Genomic DNA, 18,464 nt, shown 5'->3' on the forward strand with positions numbered 1-18,464 from the left:
GCAGAAGTGCATTTAAAAAATACTGATCAGTGAAGAAAGTCTGTCTGAAGTGATCAATGGCTTAAATCTTACATCCACTTAAAGAGTATGGATCAGTAGTTACACAATGAGTACAGCTCTTTATAATAAAAAGTTCAAAACATTAACACTGAAGTCATTTACAGTTGATACAGGAAAAAAAAATGTGAACAATAAAAAAATCACATTATTTTCTGGACATCTCCCTACTGTCCACAGAGTCTTTCCTGATTTCTGCAGATCTGGTGACCTCCATGTTTAGTAATAAAAGTCAAAGTAGTCTAGTCTTGTCATGAGTCAGCAACGCGCTCTTGCTGCAAAGAAGGCTAATGGTATCCTGGGCTGCATTAGGCAGAGCACTGCCAGCAGATGGAGGGATCCTTCCACTCTACTTAGCACTAATAAGACAACAACCTGAGTACTGTGTCTGGTTCTGGGCTCTCCAGTAAAAGAGAGACATGAGACTACAAGTACAGTTCAACAAAGGGCCACCAAACAAAGAAGGCACAGGGACAACTCACGTATAAGGAAAGGCTTAGAGCTCTGGGGCTTCTCAGCCCAGAGAACAGAGGGCTCGATGTATATGAACACCTCAAGCAAGCACATAAAGAAGACTGAACCAGGCTATTTTCAGTGGCATCCACTGACTGAACAAGAGGGAATGAGTACAAACCAAAAGAAAGGAGGTTCTGTCTGAACATCTGAAAATGCTTTTACTGTGAGGTAGCTGAGCTATGGAAAAGGTTGCCCAAATAAGTTGTGGAATCTCTCACTTTGGAGATATCCAAAAGTAATCCGGGCACAGTCCTGGAGAGTTTCTTCAGCCTGGCCCTGCTTCAGATGGGAGGGTTGGACAAGATGACCTCCAGAGGTCCCTTCCAACAATAATCAGTCTGGAATTCTGTGAATCTACATTTATATGTTATGTAGATGTATACAACAATTAATCACTATATTTACAGCACAGCCTCAATTACATATTATTGTATATAATACATGATATACGTGCACAATATATTATATTGTATTTAAATACATAGAATTGAGGTTATGCTGCAAGTAAGAGATTTTGTATTTACTTGCTTAAATGCATCGGATAAGCTACTGTAAAGTTTAATACTCACATAATAAGAAAATTCGCAAGCTCACTGGACTGTATTTAGCAGCAGCTATCGAGTATAAATCCAAATCTCATTCTGGAATGACTACAGCTACTTCCAAATGCATTGTTGCATTTGTAAGCGTTGGGTCTCTTTCTCTCACTGTACACGTGTCTACACTAATCTCTGCTTGCTATTTTATGTTCTTGTCATTCAGTATCTGCATATTTCTCTACAACTTCTCCAAAGCTGCCACCTTCATCATCTTTACTACTCAGAATAATTGAGCACTCTTTGCCACCTTTTTCTTGGTTTCCCATATTATTCATGAACCTGTAGAAGATCATGGACTTCTGTAAACTATTGGCGACTCGTTCCTCTATGAAAAGTTTATTATTGCTGTCTTACTTTCTGTCTTTTGACCAATTATTTACCAGTACAGTGACCTCCGTTCCTTCCATCTTATAGAAGCTTTAAGAATGATCATGTATTTAGTCCAAGCCTTCAGTGTGATGTTTTTGAATAATCTGCATTACGCTGCAGAAATTCTACTTTTTACAGTTTTTGCTTTTAACAAGTTTCCTCATTTAACTGGCTTCACATTTTTAAATTAGGCACAAGTGCACTGGCCATAGTGACTTTTCTGTTTACTCACTGAAGGGTTTAGGATCTAAGTACCTTACAGTAGAGAGCTGCTCTTCTTCAAGGCTAATGCTTAGAAGTGCATTCTGTTCATAGTTTAGGGCCAGGCTAAAATTTGCATTTCCTATTCTGGGGTCTGTAACACACAGTTCTTTGAAGAAGAGGTTTTTAAAGGTTTCACATTGATTGTGGAATTTAACCTTAGCCATACCAAAGAAAAGTCACCCTTTCAGCTCTAACATGGCCCGACAGATAAGAGCCCTCGACTTCTGCACTGCAGACCAGCAAGATAAGCTGAAGGAGAAGGGACAACATCATGACACACCCTTTATAAAGAAACTAAGCAAACAACTTTGCAAGTAGATTATTTTTAAAGAAAGCTGAAGGAAGGAGACATCATCCACCAGATCAAGTGGAGCTGAAGACTGCCACCGTACAAGGGCAGGAGCCATGGGCCAAGGTAAGTGAAAACCAGCTCTGCTAGACCCAAGCAATAATGTCTGTCAGGAAAAAAAAAGTTCCTGACCGAAGACAGTGTTCATCAGGCCAGAAGAGACGAGATGAGCTTCCTACAAGCCAGTAGCCAAGAAAGTGGTATAAAGTCTGAGGGAGTTATCCTTAATGTAGGGATGGGAGAGGGTGAGGTAAACCAAACTACAGAGTTGAAGCAGAGAGATGACTAAGTGTTTTAGTCACTTGAGGAAGGAGAGGGTCCTGGGCAACTCTAAAGAAAGCTAAAATAAGATCTGTGAAAAGTCAAAGGAAGTAAAGCAACTCAGATTTCCAGACTGCATATGACTTACCAGTCTACAAGACAGCCAGACCAGACATTTTCAGCATACAGAAGAAAATACACAAGCTTTGTTTGAGCTGGCTCTATAAAATTTAAATGGCGCACAGCTGTGAACTGGAACAGCCATAAAGGGACTTGAAAGCCAGACCAGAAGCAGTAACTGCCAACAGTACAGTAGGACTTCCACAACCAACACAGAAAGGACAACAGCAATGTGAAAAGATGTCAATAAAGAGGACTAGGCAAGTCAGCCAGCAGGAGAAAGCAAACCAACGAAAACTGAAAATGGAAGTAGTTGGCACTTTAGAACCAGAGCAGTGGCTTTAGGTAGAAAGGGGATGATTTGTGGATTACTGTTTTTTTTTTAACTGGAACAAAGAGTAACTCCTGTCAAAATGGGCCGGTAGGTAACAGGATATGTCACACAAAGGACAGCAGTTACAACTCACAGGTTTAAGGACCTCAGTGATGAACTGGGAGCTGAAGATAGTGAGTTCAGGATGATCCCAAGGGTAGGAGAAACCATGATGATATCTGCTTCTCAGCAAAAAGTTTGGAAAGATTAAGAACACCATCAAAACCAGAAGAAAAGTGCAAGTACATGATCACACTAAGGGAACTGAGCACGAAATTATTTGAGAACAGGAAGCCTGCAACTGTGACAGCTTTCCCCTCCCCGACACTGGATAGAGGCATGTGCAAGGTGTATGATGCATGTGTAGAAGACAGGAAAAGGTGCTTTTCTGTCTCTGTGAAACCTTTAGGTGTGAAGTTACTAACCAGTGCGGTGCCAGGAAGGATTAATCAGTATTTTATTTGCTGTGATCCAGTATAGTTCCAGGACCACACTGCCACACCAGACCTGTGCTAGCAGTTTGCACCAGCTGCTGGTTGATTTTGCACATCAGACATAACTAGAAGTACTCTAGTTAACAGACATAACTAGAAGTATACAAGAGGTGATACCTTGCCTCATGTGCACAACTTCAATCATGTATCCACGAGGAGTGGAGCTGCTTTGAGTTCAATTAGTGCCTTTGAGTGCACACTGCAAGATTCCAACTGCAGTCACAGTGAATGCTCAGGTATGTTCCACATCCATTGCTGGGCAGAAAGAGCTCTGCAAAGCCATGTTCACTTAACATTGCTAAGGTATAAGCAAAAGCTGCTCATTAGCCACCTGAGACAAGACAACCCCAGCTCACAGTTACTGGTCAGGAACTTTCACAGGCAAGGGAACCATCTGAGTGGAGAAACAAATAGGTGTGCTTTAGGATGAGGCCCAGGGCCAGAGTGTAAGCAGCTCACTATCTCAACCTCATTTTATCTTCCCTCATACAACAGGTCTGAGCATCAAAAAATGTGATCTTAAGATCATAATGAACAACAATAACCACCACACAGAAGAAATCAGCACTGAAAGGCTTATAGTGAGGCGGGGGCAGCCTTTCATTATCACAGTGAGCTTCTCATCTCCAATACACAACTACCTGAAGCAGCTGAAAAGGACCTTCCTCTCTGTACAGACAGGTAACGTTACCAAACTTTTTAGAGCTCTTGTCCAACAGCCACATAAAAAACAGCGTTGGTAGGCATATTCAGAGCTGGTAGGCATCTCCAGAGCTGGACAGGTTTAGAAGTCAGGCACACAATTTATCTAAACCAGAGTAGAGCCTCCTGCTGCTGGAACTGCAAGGTCAGAGCTAAACATTTATCCAGAAAAGATGCTGCAGCGCAATAACTGTATTGCATGAAATACACATTCCACTTTCAAACAAGGTGGTCTTAGTCCACTACTAACCTCAAAAAGATATATATACTTTAAGAAAGAAGCATTAAGATAAGCGCTAAGCTAAAGGGTTAAGACTCTCCTACATGGAAAGAGAGCCATGGGTCCAGACTTAGACAGGGTAGCTAAAATATGCAGTGGATGGGTTGCAATACATGTCTGGAAAATGTATCTCTTTTGCTGCAGGACCACAGTACTCTAAAGCAGATAGAACCCAGGTTAAGTTTCCCGTCTCCAGCCTGGGAGACCAGAAGCAGTGGAGTGCAAAACTAGAAGAACAACACCCATATTTCTGGACCATCTCTGTGAACACACCTGCCAATGCTCCCATTGGCCAGTATGATCTGTTTTTACATGCCTCCAAGGTTTACTGTCTCCTGGGAAAATTCATCCTTCTCTTTAACCCTTGGTGTCGAGGTAAGTAGTCTAAAACAAAAAGGCAGACTGGGATCAGTCACTTCATAAAACCAGCTTTGAGCTCTGTCACTGTGTCACCAGAGAGGATGAGGAGGATTCCACCCAGTAATTCCATCTGCTCCTGCGCTGTGCTTCAAGCAGTGCTAGCTGTACAAGACATGGCTTTCCTCAGCACTCCTGCCCTGTTCCTTGAGCACTCTGCTGTCAGAACCACTGATCATTGATTTTTCTTAGAAATAGGAAAGTCAACAGACACCAGAGTAAACGAGCTACTTAGTGCAACAGCCTACTTCTGTGGGATCTTTTAAAGTTCCTCCACTCAAAAAGAAGTTGCAGTGAAATTCTTCACTGCCCTATTTTCCCAGGACAGTACGCCAGACCACATTAAGTGTAATATAGTCTGCTGATGCAAGGGTGCCTGAAACCATCTGAATGCTTCCCTCCTGATGTTCTTTTGTTCTCTGAACTAGATGATTTAGTGTTTTTGCCTAATGAGGCGCAGCGGCAGGAGTACATTTTAAACCAAGATGGTGTCATCTACTGGGGGACTGAAAATGAAATCCTGGCACAGCCCTGGGACTTCGGACAGGTAAGAGGTGAAATGTCTGTGCCTTCTTACAACCAGTAGAGGAAGGATGCCTATTTCCTGCATGTACAGAATGCTATTCATTTCCAGTACTTTGAAGAAAGTACTTGAAGAAAGTACTTGAAGTACTTGAAGAAAGTACTTGTTATCTGTACTGTTTTTCTTAGGAATGTACAGAACAGCCTGTATGAAGTCACATAACCCAATTTACATAATTATAGCTAATTTCCTGGCCTATTCCCTATGAATAAAAACCCTGAATTTCCCTCTGTCAGGAGATGCAGTATGATACTAATGCAGTTCCCATCTTATTTCAACAAAGTTGCACTGCTCCTCCTCCTTCAAATTTCTGCCCAGAGCTCTCCTCCACAGTCCACTTAAAGAAGACCATTACAAGAAAGGGAGCAAGCATCTGCAGTTACAACCCCTTGCAGGGATTTCAGAAAATAAAATCTTCAGGCCACAATTCCTGAACTGCTCTTCTTATTGCAGTTTGATGTGGGCATTGTGGACATCTGCTTCAGGCTGCTGGACATAGGTGAAGGCTACCAACAAGACAAGGATCAGACCCAGCGCAAGAACCCCATTTACATCTGTCGCACAGTTGCTGCCATGGTAAGGAGAGAAGCCAGCAGCTCAGACCCCAGCAGGTTAGAATTGAATACAGACAGGAAACTAGTATACTTCCCATTTCTGGAAAACTACTCACCAAAGAATAAGCTTGCCCAGGGCTGTTACAAGCAACATCTCCTACCTATTTCCAGCATTTCCTGATATTCCTGCAGTAGGCAACCAGTGCTGCAGGAGTTTCTTAGTAGCAATAGCACACTTACTAGGTAACTCCCAGAGGAGACTTACACATCATCTTCTGCACAGATATGACCTTCATGCTTTTCACAAAAAATTATTATGGTTTCAGCTGCCTTGGGAGTAGCTCCATCAAACAGGATATGGTTTACCTATTATGGAGATTTAATTCCTTAATCCACCTTTGTCTCCTCCTTCCCTGAAGATAAACTGCAATCTGTCCAGAAAAATCCTGACAGAATCTGGGACCAGAGAATGCTATGATGGGACACCTCCTTCCAAGTGGTTGGGCAGCAGCTCCATTCTCCAGCAGTGGGTTACACTGCAGGGCCAACCTGTTCGCTACGGGCAGTGCTGGGTGTTTGCTGCAGTCATGTGCTCAGGTACAGTTGTCATTTAAAGACTTGCATGTTGATCAAGCCCTTACTTGGTTTGGAAATCTTCTAGCATATACCTGGAATCTTTGTTAAGCCAGGAATCCAATAACATAGGTTATTAACCCTCTCTAGGTTTGAGGCAGATCCTCACAGTTTCCTCATCAACATTCAGCACTGCTACCTTTGGGCTAAGAGCGTCAGTACACACCATTCACTGAGTGCACCTGTGTTAACTTACTTCCTGAAGGAACAGTGCCTCCTGCCATTTCCTGAGACTAGGTCCACCTCCACTCCAATAAGTTTCATACCAAAAAAGGCTCTACGTATAACAGCAGGGACACTGTAGGGCAGGATGCATTAATGATTCACAGCTCTTTTTTTCACAGTTCTGAGATGCCTGGGAATTCCCACTAGGGTTGTCACAGGCTTCACATGGGCTCACAACACTAACAGCAACCCAAATGTGAACGAGTATTATGATGAAGATGGGACGCTGCTTACACCTGACAAGAGTGCCCGTGTCTGGTAAGGAAACAAGGCAGGGCCCAAGGAACAGTTTGAGACAATAACTGGATCTAGGATGTGACAAAGGGAAAAAGGGAAACAGCTGCAGGGAAGTTTATGAGATATAGAACAGCTAAGATCCAGTCTACATGACTTGTTCTTGAGAAATTCCAGCAACCAAAAATTTTTTCCCACAAAGGACAGCCCATCCCATTGAAGAACCTCCACTTACATCAAAAACCGTGGTCACTGCTGCTCCCATGTGCTGGGCTTTTCTAAAGAAGTATTAATTAGCTGTGCTTTGGCTAAAAGCGTCCTGTACCACAAGGCTCAATGCCTTATTATAAACACATGTTGTGCCTCTCACAGGACTTTCCATGTTTGGAATGAATGCTGGATGGCTCGAACAGACTTGTTACCAGAGTACAGCGGATGGCAGGCACTGGATGCCACCTGCCAGAAGAAAATTGAAGGTAAAATATTAAAGAGAGTGATGGAGAAAAGGGGAGCAAATAAAGCAGTGGGATCCCTCCCTCAGCTTCCACTGAGGGGATGCATAAAGGGAAGGAGGCACTCTGAGGGCTGTATGCACTAAATCATCATTGACCTATTTGGTTTGTGCAGCTTGTAGAGCTCTAAAAGATCCATTGCAGCACGACATTTAACCTATCACTCCCTGTATGTTTACACTAAGCATGGGCCTACCTGGTAAAGCATCTGATCGTTAACTGGGCTATGTTTTCTCTTCAGGCCCTTCATTTTGTGGGCCAGCTCCTGTTCAGGCCATCAAGGAAGGGGATGTGGAAGTGGATTATGATGTCTGCTACTTCTTTGCTGCCATGAATGCCAAGTGCAAGGTCTGGATACACATGGCAGATGACATCCTCAAGCCAGCTTTCATCTGCACAAAGTATACTGGCAACAACATCAGCACCAAGAGTGTGGGCAGTGAACGCTGTGAGGATATCACACACAACTACAAATATCCTGAAGGTACGAGGTGGACAAATGTTTGAGCACATTCCCTGACCATGTTACAAGTGAAGGTAAATGATTAGAGCAGAGCCATACCAGATCAGCAGGGACATCCACTTCTCACTACTTCCCCTTCCTGAATGGGGCAACAACATCTGTCTTTGGCTGTCTACAGAACCAAAGTATGGGTCATAACCGAGTTTCGTTCTGCTCAATTACTAGCTCACTAGGACAGGCACTCTCCTGTCTGAAAAAACCTCCTTTCTGACTTCTGTTACCTGCACATTAATCTCCCATTACCCTTATAGCATATTTCATACTCCAACTTTCTGAGAAGGGCCGCTGTGCTCCTAGACATTGTCTAAATCCGTCCCTCAAATAGCAGCTCTTCAGAATCTATTACTGTGCTCTGTTTACCTGACACAGCCCTACCATCTCATCTTTTTCTATGGCATACTGCCTCTTGATTGCAGTCCATCACAAGACAACACAGTACCACTCCATAGCTACAGTTACAAAGAGAAAATCTTTTCTTACTCTGACATTTATTAGCACCAAAGTGCTCAAAAACTATGAGAAATCTTTTCAGACACATCCAATTTCCTCGCAGCTGAAATTCTTGGTCCACTTCAACCAAAGCACAAGATATTTATCTCTGCTATAAGAAACAGTTGTCTCCAATACAGTTGGGATAATTCCACTCTTTCTGCATGTAGTGCTTTACAACTACTAAACAAGAAAGAATATTAAAATGTGCTTTTCTTTTTGGCGACAGGTTCTCTTCCAGAAAAAAAAGTACTTGACAAAGTCTACAGAAAGATAAAGACACTTCAGGCAATCAGCAGCAGGAGAGAGATTATCTCTGTTCCTCCTGGCCTTGAAGAGCGAGTTAACCTTTTTATCCACCTCCAGTCCAAGAGTTCTCTGATACTGGGACAAGATATTCCACTTTCCATTGAAATGTTTAACTACAGTGGTAGAGAAAAGTCTACACACCTGGTACTTGGAGTCCAGTCTCTACATTATAATGGTGTTCCCATTATGCAACTTTGGAAGGAAAAGTTTAATTTTATCATCAGAAACAATGAAGGTAAGGGCTCTGCTAAGGCTGGAAAAGTGCATCCTGTCCTCTCACTTCAGAAAAATGCACTTAGCTGTAAGTAAGAAATATTGGTTGGAAAGCCAATTGTAGGCAATCCAAACAAATCACCTTGGTAGGGAAAGAGGAAAATAACTGCAGCATGTTAGGTGGGTCACTTTCACTCGGGCTTTTAAATGCAGTTTTCAGTGCACTGTTGCAGGTTAAGAAGAAAACATCAGTTGCATTGTTATCTGTATTTCACCACTCTATATTCCAGTTAATACCCTGCAAGTCTTTGTGCCTTACTCATGGTATGGAAAAGAGCTGGGAGAGAACCGTCTGCTTAGGCTGACTGCCACGGTGAGAGATGAGGACTCCTACATATACTTTGCACAAGAAGAGATAAGCATCTGTGATCCGCCTCTGACTATTGAGGTTAGATTGGTCTGTCATTCTGTTATTGCAATGGTGAGAAAAGAGTTTTTGTAGTTTTGAGCAGCAGAAAAATTCTGCTACACTGAGTGGCTTTCCTCATACTGTCTTCTTTCAAAGCACTAAAATGAGAGTTTGTGAAAAGGGAGTTGTACTGCACTGCTGTATATAGTATTTCTCCCATTTTTACCTTGTATATGTGCAAGAATAAATAAATCCAGGTAACCCCTAACATGGTCATGAGTCTGCAAGTCACAAGACGTAGAAGAAAGCTACAGAAGAATACTGCAGTGGTGAAGAAAGCTGGACTTTATGTCTTCTGGCAACTGGCAGCTCAGGCTGAGACCTCTGGCAACAAAAAAATCAATTCTCTCTCTTTAATCATAGAAGTTTGCCTTTCCTCCCCCGAGTTTCAGCTCACTGCTTTCTTTCAACAGTTTCCAGAAAATGTGGTACTGTACCAGCCATCCACAGTGAAGATCAGCCTCCTGAATCCTCTCACTGAACCCCTGGAGAAGTGTGTGATAGTGGTTGGAGGGCGAGGGCTCATTTACAGACAAAGGAAGTACAGGTCAGTGCAAACTGAGCAGTTAAATGGAAAAACAAACACAACGCAAGCCAGAGAAATCCTTGCCCTGGAAAAGCTGTCCACTAGAATGAACAGACAGCATCGTGGTAGGAAGAGAACACTACAGCTGAAAGACCCAGGCATTCCCTTACTTAGGGATAATATATAAGATTTTCACACTGAAAAAGAAAAGAGACAGAACTTTCAACAGGCCTTCCCATCCTCTGCTGAAGAACCAAGCAAATCTGACTTAGTCAAGTTATCCAAATACAAATATGCTTCTCAACATGAAAAAGCAACATTTCTCTCAAGAAACTGCATTAGGACAAATTAAACTTAGACACTTGTATGGAGAACTCAACCCTCATATTTCCCTCCCAAAGCTGGTCTTATCACAATCCCATTCTGGTGGTTTCAGTCACCACTTAACTTTTCCTATAGATTCCTATTTTATTTTATTTTTGGCATCATAGAATCATAGAATGGCCTGGGTTGAAAACGATCAGAATGATCATCTAGTTTCAACCTCTCTGCCAGGGCAGGGTCACCAAGCACCAGACCAGGCTGCCCAGACCACATCCAGCCTGGCCTTGAATGCCTCCAGGAATGGGGCATCCACAATCTCCTTGGGCAACCTGTTCCAGTGCATCACCACCCTCTGAGTGAAAAACTTCCTCACATTCATGCCCTCACAAATGCATCTCCGAGGGCCAGGAACTAGAAATATAAAGAGGTGTACTTTATATATGCTTTCTTACCTTTCAGGCTGGGTTCTGTGCAACCTAACAGCACTCAAGACTTGCATATCTCATTCACCCCTACTGAAGCAGGGACAAGAAGACTCACTGTACACCTTACATGCCTTCAAATCCAGAACCTGAAGAGCTACAAAAGTATCACCGTTGCAGCTGCATGATGTCTAATTTAGAACAGATTCTGCTGTCCTGTTTACAAGAGTGGTTATGATCTGTGTCCTGACCTTTGGTGAGCATTGATACTAAAAATTTAAATAAAATCATATTTATAATCCCATCACTATATCCACTCTCGGGTCTGGGAAGCTGAACTTTATTGTGAAAAAGATTGGCAACGTGCTCAAGCAGATACCAGGTTTCTGTGTGCATTCCTGCTGAACACACCAGTGCTTAGTCATTCTTTCTCTCCTGTGGCAAAAAAAAACCATACTGTAGAATTTCAAAGTGACAGATGTAGCACTCCTCTAGAGAAATATTCTGATCTCCTACAGATTCTTGAAGTTGGTAATACAGCAGGTATTTTCTACCACTTTCTTCGGGAATAAAACAGAGGAATAGAATTCACTCCTCCTTAAGATTAGACAGAATACAGCTTTTTTTTTTTTTAAACACTTCCTTTGGCTGACTGCAAGAGAATGGAGATTCTTTTCTTCTGCATATATTCTCTGCCACATGAAAATAGATGCAGCTAACAACACAAATCTAGCAACATTTTATTGTTCTCTGAACCCCACAGTAGCTGTAATGTCTGAGAAACAGAACATATTCACAGCATTAAAATGAAGCACTGCACCATCTCAAGAGTCCAAGCAAAATGACATCTTCTGCAACTGCAAAGAGGGATTTTCTGGGCAAATTTTGCCAGGCAGCAGTAAAGTTCCCTCTTAAAAACACTGTCCTCATTATTCTCCCTGTAGCTGGAGAATGGCCAGATTCACTGGAAAAGCATATATCAGAGCTAGTGGCAGTAACACGTGTGGAAACAGAAGAGCTAAAGTTCACCCTGTGTGAAGTTCTTGATTTTGTCCATGTTGTGATCTACTGCACCTGTTAGAAACTGCACCCAGCCTTCTTCTGATGGTGGACATACATGGCTTGTCCTGCAAAAGTGGAGGAAATTCATTAGGAAGGCCTCCTGGGGGTTTTTATATTTATGTATCCAAAAATCCCCCCAACACATTGGTATTGTAAAGTGCTGAATTACTACAGTATTAAAACAGGACTTCTGTAGCCCCACAGTGCTTGAGCAAGGAAGAACCCATGTCCTTATCTCTAGTTTCAAACCTTGACACATACATCCATCTTCAGCAGTAATCTCTTTCATTCCTGCCATCCTCTTCCTATTGCGTTGTGTCTGGGTAACATCAGAAGTACTCCAGTATGACAGCATTTGCTGTCTACAATTGAATCATCTTTGACAGGAAGTAGAGATATTAACCTTCACAGCAGCGAACACATGCTCATAAATTGTAACTCATACTCACTTTGTAATCTCTAAGACTTTCTTTAACACTGAGGCCAATTTAGCAGCCTACAAAGAAAGAAAAGGGAAATAAGTAAGCTTAGAAGGGGGGGGTGGGGGCCAGCACTAACTGGAAAGAAAGGGGAGGTGCAGAGATGATTAACATAACCAAGAAGAAGTAAAACTGCCAAAAACTCTGATGCAAAAGGAAGTCACCTAACACTGGCATGGTGGGATTATCTCCAAATCTGTCACTGTCTGGGACAGGTAAAAATAAAGAAAGACGTTTTTTAAAGTATACTTTAAAATGTTGTTGTTTTTTTTTTCTTTAAAAAGATAAATCTATTAGAACAAAAAGGCATGAAGTTTTAAGTGACTGACTGTAATGCAAGTTGATAGTAGGCAATACACCATAAACAAAAAAATTTCAAGCTACTCGTGAATGTATGAAACCAGAATTAAACATTTCAGCTATGAGAAAGCACATACTTATCTAGGTTGGAAGGGACCCCTGGAAGACACCTGAGTGCAACCTCCTGCTCAAACCAAGGCAAATCTATGAGTTGTCAGCTTGCTCAGAGCCTTGACCCCCCGAGATTTTGAATATCCTCAAAGATGGAGATTCCAGTGCCTTTCTGAGCAGCTCTTTTCACTTAACAAGCGAAGCATGTGATTAATGACGCTGTGAGAATTTTTAATTTATTAATCGAATTAAGATCACTTTATTTGAGCAAATCTAAATTGCCCAGAGAAAAAAGTAGATGTGCAGTACACTGGCAATCCTATACCTCACTTTCCTGAGTAATGTCATTGGACATCTCTATGGATCGTAGCTTAGAGTAAACACAAGAGAAGACATCCTCTTCCCTGAAGTAAAGATGAAGAATACACTTCCACCTGAAGGTAGCTAAGTGTACAAAAGACTTTTCATGCATAAGAACTTATTACAGGGACAGTAATAAATCCTCTCTCTGAAAGACACAATTCCCCAAATTCAATTTCCTCCCCTTCTTTACAGCCAAGTGAATAGATTCATATGCAGGCTGCAAAAACTTACATTGAGACGCACGGCCAGATGGTTCATAGGTGGGTACATGCTCAGGGCCAGCTCATCAACGCTAGAATAGAAGACAGGGGTGCCAGGGGTGCAATGGAAGAAAACCCCACCTGCACAATCCACAGATCCTGGTCAAATCCTACATCCACCCTCAATGCAAGTCAGGTATGGAATGACAAGGAGACAGCACTGGTTATACCCATGGAATATTTCACAACACCTCCTCAGGCGTCTATGTGCAACTCCCACCTTACTTCTAGCCATAGTCACAACTCCACTCTAAGCAGTAGCACATGTTCCTTTCCTGACATGCAAAACTCTCAATAGCCTATGATATAACAGTCTTCATATTTGTTTCCACCACCTGGCCACAACTTAAGTATCAGAAAGGTTTTTCCAGTCTGTTTTCTAGACCTCAAGTAAAACAGGGACTACTCTGAAGCACAAAGAAGCATTTCAGCTGCCAGATTCTGTTAATTCCAGTAAGAAAAGCTAATTAATGACTCCAGTTCAATAGAGCAAACTGCAAGAACCTGGCAGATAGTCCTGTTCTTACATCAACCTAAAACCACAAACACAGTTCAGGAGGTGGCTTACCTTGGACTGATCTCATTAGCAATGTCTGCAAGGTCATCCAGCTGAGCAATCTGCTCTGGAGAGTCAGCTTTCCCATAAGCCTTCACTACACTCAAGACCTTCTTTAGGCAAGCTTTAGAAGCCTTCATTAATCCCATGCAGGAGCCAAGCAACTTCCGGTCAGCTTCTGACCAATAGGTATCTCTGTTACCCCGAAAGCCGAGCTCCTCGTCTTCTATGATATCACTGTAGGGGTCTCGTTCTTCCACCAGAGCCTGAGAACACACATGCATTGAAAACCTATAGCCTAACATCCATTTCAGCAATATCTAGGAGGATAAGTAAAACATGGTCTAAAAATCACACAAATAATTTATGGAGGAACCTCTCTTCAACCAGCATCTCTGCTGCCAGGCTCTGTTCACTCCAGTAAGACCGGATTAAGAAAAACGAATTACTGACTCCTGTTCAATATGGCAAACTGCAAGAACCTGGCAAACAGTCCCATTCTTACATCAACCTAAAACCACAAACGCAGTTTAGAACATAGCTTCCATGAAGTTCTATGTAAGCTAAACCAGATCCAGGTTTAAAAACCTCAGTAAGATACAGGCATAAGATAATACTTTTGCTCATACTAGAACCAAGCTAAATCAAAGCCTGTATATCCTTGTGTTCTTTCAGAGAAATCATTGCAGGTTCCTCAGCAACTTAGGGGTGTCCTTACATTTTCCATCTCTTCCACAGCATCCTTGACCACACCTAGAAATGCAGACAGAACTGACACAACTGCTGCCTGGTTATCTGCAAAAGGAAAAGCAAAGAAAACTGTAGCACTGCAGTGATTCAAATCCACTTGCACCAGCATTCACCTATGTTTGCAACCATTAGATCTTAAGATCATAGGATCAAATTTTTTGCAAAGCTCAGAGCTATACTGTATTGCTTTACAAATAATCAGAGCAGACTTCCATACTTCAGGGAATAGTAGGGTTCTGAGGAATGAGTAAGCCTACACTGTACTGTCTAAAATGCCCCTCTCAAGTGTTACCAATATTTTGAGATCACACATCCTAGTTCCATTGGTCTGCATACACAATACTCACCTCGTGGCAGGCTGCACACTTGCTCACATGCCTCCCACACACCACCAGTTGATATAAGCTGCTCCTGAGATGAGCTGAAACAAAACAGAGGCTCTCAAAATTAGAGTAACACTATAGCCTGCTAGGCTGTTTTATTTTTGTGCACACTATAAGGGGCTCAGCTGAAAAAATACTGGCAAACTAGCTTGTCACTGGCATTTCACAACCATGCAAAGCACAAGATGCTTTAATAAATCCTACTGAGTTTAGTTAGTACAAGAAGCAGGAGTTTCTTACAAAGACCCCTCAAAGTCCTTAGATGTTATTATTTAACTTTCAGTATTTATCCAAATCAGAAAAGACAGCTGATCTCTGCCTAGAGAGAATGGAATTAATCAGAAAATACAGAGGCTGCATAATTTTTCCCCTGAAAGATTGTGGTCCACTAACTAGCTACAGAGAGTCACACAGTTACCATCACCATTCACTCCACAAGCAAGAATTGCCAAACAGTATAAACAGTATCAAGCACCATCATGGAAATCCCACTCCCAGCATTTTTCCTTGCCACAGACAGGATGAAAAATCTCTTCTCTACCTAGGCAGATGCACTTGAAGAATGCTAGAAGTGAGACCTAGTTCTTCCTTACCATAGGAGATGCTTTTACCAAGGGTCTCTCACTAGGTCCTGCTTATGCTACATCACAGCTGTGTTGCAGCCACATTTGTCCCTGGTGTTGATTCTCTCCTTGATTCCGAACTGAATCCAGACCTGTTGTCCTGATTTATGGCTTGACCTCAGACCCAACTAATTGCAATAGACTGGCTGGGCAACCACTGGAAGGTGTGTGATGCCAATTAATCTTTCCAAACCCAATTCTTATTTTGTTGGCCTAACTTTACAGTTTGAAACCGTTGCTATGGGCTTGACAGATGTCAAAACCAGCACTGTTCTCTTCAATCAGATATTGGAGGACAGGTCCCTTGTTGGTGAGTCTGCTGCCTTTACCTGCCTGATAACAATGCTCAGTTCCTGCCTTCCCACTTCCCTTATGAGTGCAGTCTACACTTGCTGCTCCTTAGTGAGTATACTTGCAACTTTTCTTCTTGCTGAAAAAGTACTACCTCCCCAGTGGAGAAATGAGAATTGTTTCTGTGAGCTGGATCATTCCCTCCAATACTTCAGTGGTAGCATCTCGTACCATCTTCCGAAGTGTAGTACCTGGTTGAGAAACAGCAAGTACGTTGCTAAAAAGGAAGAAACTAACATAGATGAATAGACAGACTTGCAAAAACACACAGTATAAATAAAGTTAGAGAAAGAATATCTATTGCCTAAATTCTAAAGTTCTAAAAAGACTTTAGACAGAGATTTCAACACTTTATAAACATGAATGCTTGATAAACTATACCATTTTCTATACCATCATTTGTTCATAGATGGAAACCACCAAGAGTAAATTGCCAAGTTCATTCACAATCATGCTGCAAGTCTATAGAATAGCTGACAAGACATTGCTGATGTTATCTTATTTTCCTGCATAGACCAAATCTATTGTGCTGTGAAATACCGGGTTTCTTCACATAGTGGTGAAAGAACTGACACCATCCTGCCATCACTCTCTCACCTTGGCCCTTGGGGAGCCAGTAGTACACTGTGGCAACTGCAAGAATGGCATTTTGGACATCTTCACTCAGCTTTCGACAATTCTGAAAATGGGAAGGCAGAAGGAATGACTAGGAACATCACACAGCTACAGTGCATTTAGAAAGCCTCAAAAGAAATCATTTAAATCTACATTATTTGTAAGAAAAAGGAACCATAGTCACGATCACAGTAATGGAGAAACAAACAACAAGAAGAGACAGTATGTTTCTGTGAATCCTAAAAGCACAGAAGAGAATAATTTGCTAGAGCTGCAAGCTCACTGTATGGGTCAGGAGTTGATATATGCTGTATGACCACCACATCCTGGTTAAAGGGAGGTGAAGAGAGGAAAAAATAGCTTAATTATTCTCAAATCGACGTGCTTATTTTATCCTTCCTCAAACATATAGTGTTAATATTCTATTAATTAACAGAAAACTTAACACCACTCACTGTTAAGAGAAAAAATCTACACTGCCCAGTATCTCACCCTCTATCAGCAATCAGTTATAGAAGATTACAAAAAAAGATCCAAGAAGACATCTCCTAACTTACATAAATTAGTTTTCAAGGCAATTCTTGAATTTGATTAATACATATTAAAAAAAAAATAACTTACATGAATGTCCCCTTTTTTATGCTGAACCCAATAACTGTGTTTTAGTCAAATGAACTGGGAGATACCTCAAACTTGTCTCACAGACAGAAATTTTCTGCTCTGTGGGAGGTTTTTACTAACCTCTGCAGAAGGCAGCGGAGGCCTCGAGAATGCTAGACTAAGCTTCGTAGCTTCTTGTGATGTTACCTTGAATGCCTGACCTAGACAGGATATTGGGGGAAAAATAAATTAGAAATTCTCTCAGGTAAATGCCAGTAGAATAGAGTCAGTAGATTAGCACTGTCTTCTCAGCCACCACTATTTCTTCTTCCCAAGTATGAAAAAAACATCTACTAAATTACACTGCAAAAGAAAATTTCCATGGAGCTTTTGAGCCACACACACTGCATGTATAAGGCATGTATTCACTGCCAGCTTTTCGCTTAGCTAGTACTGCCGTCCACACCCACATCCATCTGCTCCAGGACACCTTCACTAGAACGTTGATAAGGCTTTAAGAGATCAAATGCTTTAAAAACATAATTGCAAAAACTGCTTCATACTCTTTACTACTTTGCAACACCAGCGGGTTGAGAGCTGAGGAGGAGTGCAAAACCCCCGGCTGAAGACCCGCTTGCCAGGGATTCCACCTGCAGCTCACAGCCCTGCTGCGGACCAGTCCAGCCGCGGCCCAACGCCTCCACCCCACCCGGCGGCCAGGCCCAGCACGGTACCCTCGGTGCCAGTCCGCTCCCCGGCCCGTACCTAGCGCGTCCCAGAAGCGCGGAGGCTCGAACGGCTCGCGGCCTTCGCCCGGTTCGCCCTCTGTAAATGCAGACAAAAAGTCTCAGCCTGCGGAAAGCCGGCCCAACCTCAGGCCCGACGTCCGTCTCTGCCTCCGCCCGGCCCCGACCCCCACCTCTGACCCGTGCCAGCACCGCGCGCAGCGAGCCGCACAGCTCCTGCAGCAGCTCCCGTGCCTCCATGCCTGCGGGAGCACCCCGTGCGCCCCGGCACGGCTGGACGTCAGCCGCGGCACTGCACACCAACTTCCGGCACGGCAGCTCGTCGGCTGCAGTACGTCACATCCGCTTCCGGCAGCGCTTCCCGTCGGCTGCAGCACGCCGTATCCGCTTCCGGCAGAGCTGCCCCATCTACTGCAGTACGTCACACCGACTTCCGGTACGGCTGCCT

General features: G+C 42.7%; 2 protein-coding genes across 2 annotated transcripts; one reads left to right on the plus strand and one right to left on the minus strand.

Annotated features, from left to right (window-relative positions):
• Positions 1-2,132: 2,132 nt before the first annotated feature.
• EPB42 (erythrocyte membrane protein band 4.2) lies at positions 2,133-11,005 on the plus strand. Its single transcript, XM_003212006.4, has 13 exons — positions 2,133-2,220; positions 3,898-4,083; positions 4,529-4,759; positions 5,230-5,348; positions 5,838-5,960; positions 6,358-6,535; positions 6,916-7,054; positions 7,403-7,506; positions 7,784-8,026; positions 8,784-9,098; positions 9,367-9,524; positions 9,959-10,092; positions 10,855-11,005. Exons 1-13 carry the CDS (start codon positions 2,211-2,213, stop codon positions 11,003-11,005), a joined length of 2,091 nt encoding a protein of 696 aa, XP_003212054.2. The 5' UTR covers positions 2,133-2,210.
• Positions 11,006-11,141: 136 nt separating this feature from the next.
• Positions 11,142-18,363, minus strand: CCNDBP1 (cyclin D1 binding protein 1). Its single transcript, XM_010722441.3, has 11 exons — positions 18,190-18,363; positions 18,036-18,095; positions 17,412-17,491; positions 16,653-16,734; positions 16,150-16,246; positions 15,046-15,119; positions 14,667-14,743; positions 13,961-14,214; positions 13,364-13,424; positions 12,329-12,375; positions 11,142-11,944 (listed from the first exon to the last, which is right to left on the minus strand). Exons 1-11 carry the CDS (start codon positions 18,254-18,256, stop codon positions 11,836-11,838), a joined length of 1,008 nt encoding a protein of 335 aa, XP_010720743.1. The 5' UTR covers positions 18,257-18,363; the 3' UTR covers positions 11,142-11,835.
• Between the last annotated feature and the right edge of the window lie 101 nt (positions 18,364-18,464).

This window comes from Meleagris gallopavo, chromosome 22 (genome assembly GCF_000146605.3).
Source record: "Meleagris gallopavo isolate NT-WF06-2002-E0010 breed Aviagen turkey brand Nicholas breeding stock chromosome 22, Turkey_5.1, whole genome shotgun sequence".
In the NCBI taxonomy this organism is placed as follows: domain Eukaryota; kingdom Metazoa; phylum Chordata; class Aves; order Galliformes; family Phasianidae; genus Meleagris; species Meleagris gallopavo.

Excerpts from the sequence above, each read along its gene's own strand:
- CCNDBP1 (XM_010722441.3), bottom strand. The coding sequence starts at position 18,256 with ATGGAGGCACGGGAGCTGCTGCAGGAGCTGTGCGGCTCGCTGCGCGCG. Across the intron at positions 18,096-18,189 it reads GGTGCTGGCACGGGTCAGAG|AGGGCGAACCGGGCGAAGGC; the intron begins GTGGGGGTCGGG and ends CTGCATTTACAG. Across the intron at positions 14,215-14,666 it reads CTGTGGAAGAGATGGAAAAT|GCTCTGGTGGAAGAACGAGA; the intron begins GTAAGGACACCC and ends GTGTGTTCTCAG.
- EPB42 (XM_003212006.4), top strand. Across the intron at positions 5,961-6,357 it reads GTCGCACAGTTGCTGCCATG|ATAAACTGCAATCTGTCCAG; the intron begins GTAAGGAGAGAA and ends CCTTCCCTGAAG. Across the intron at positions 7,507-7,783 it reads CTGCCAGAAGAAAATTGAAG|GCCCTTCATTTTGTGGGCCA; the intron begins GTAAAATATTAA and ends TTTTCTCTTCAG.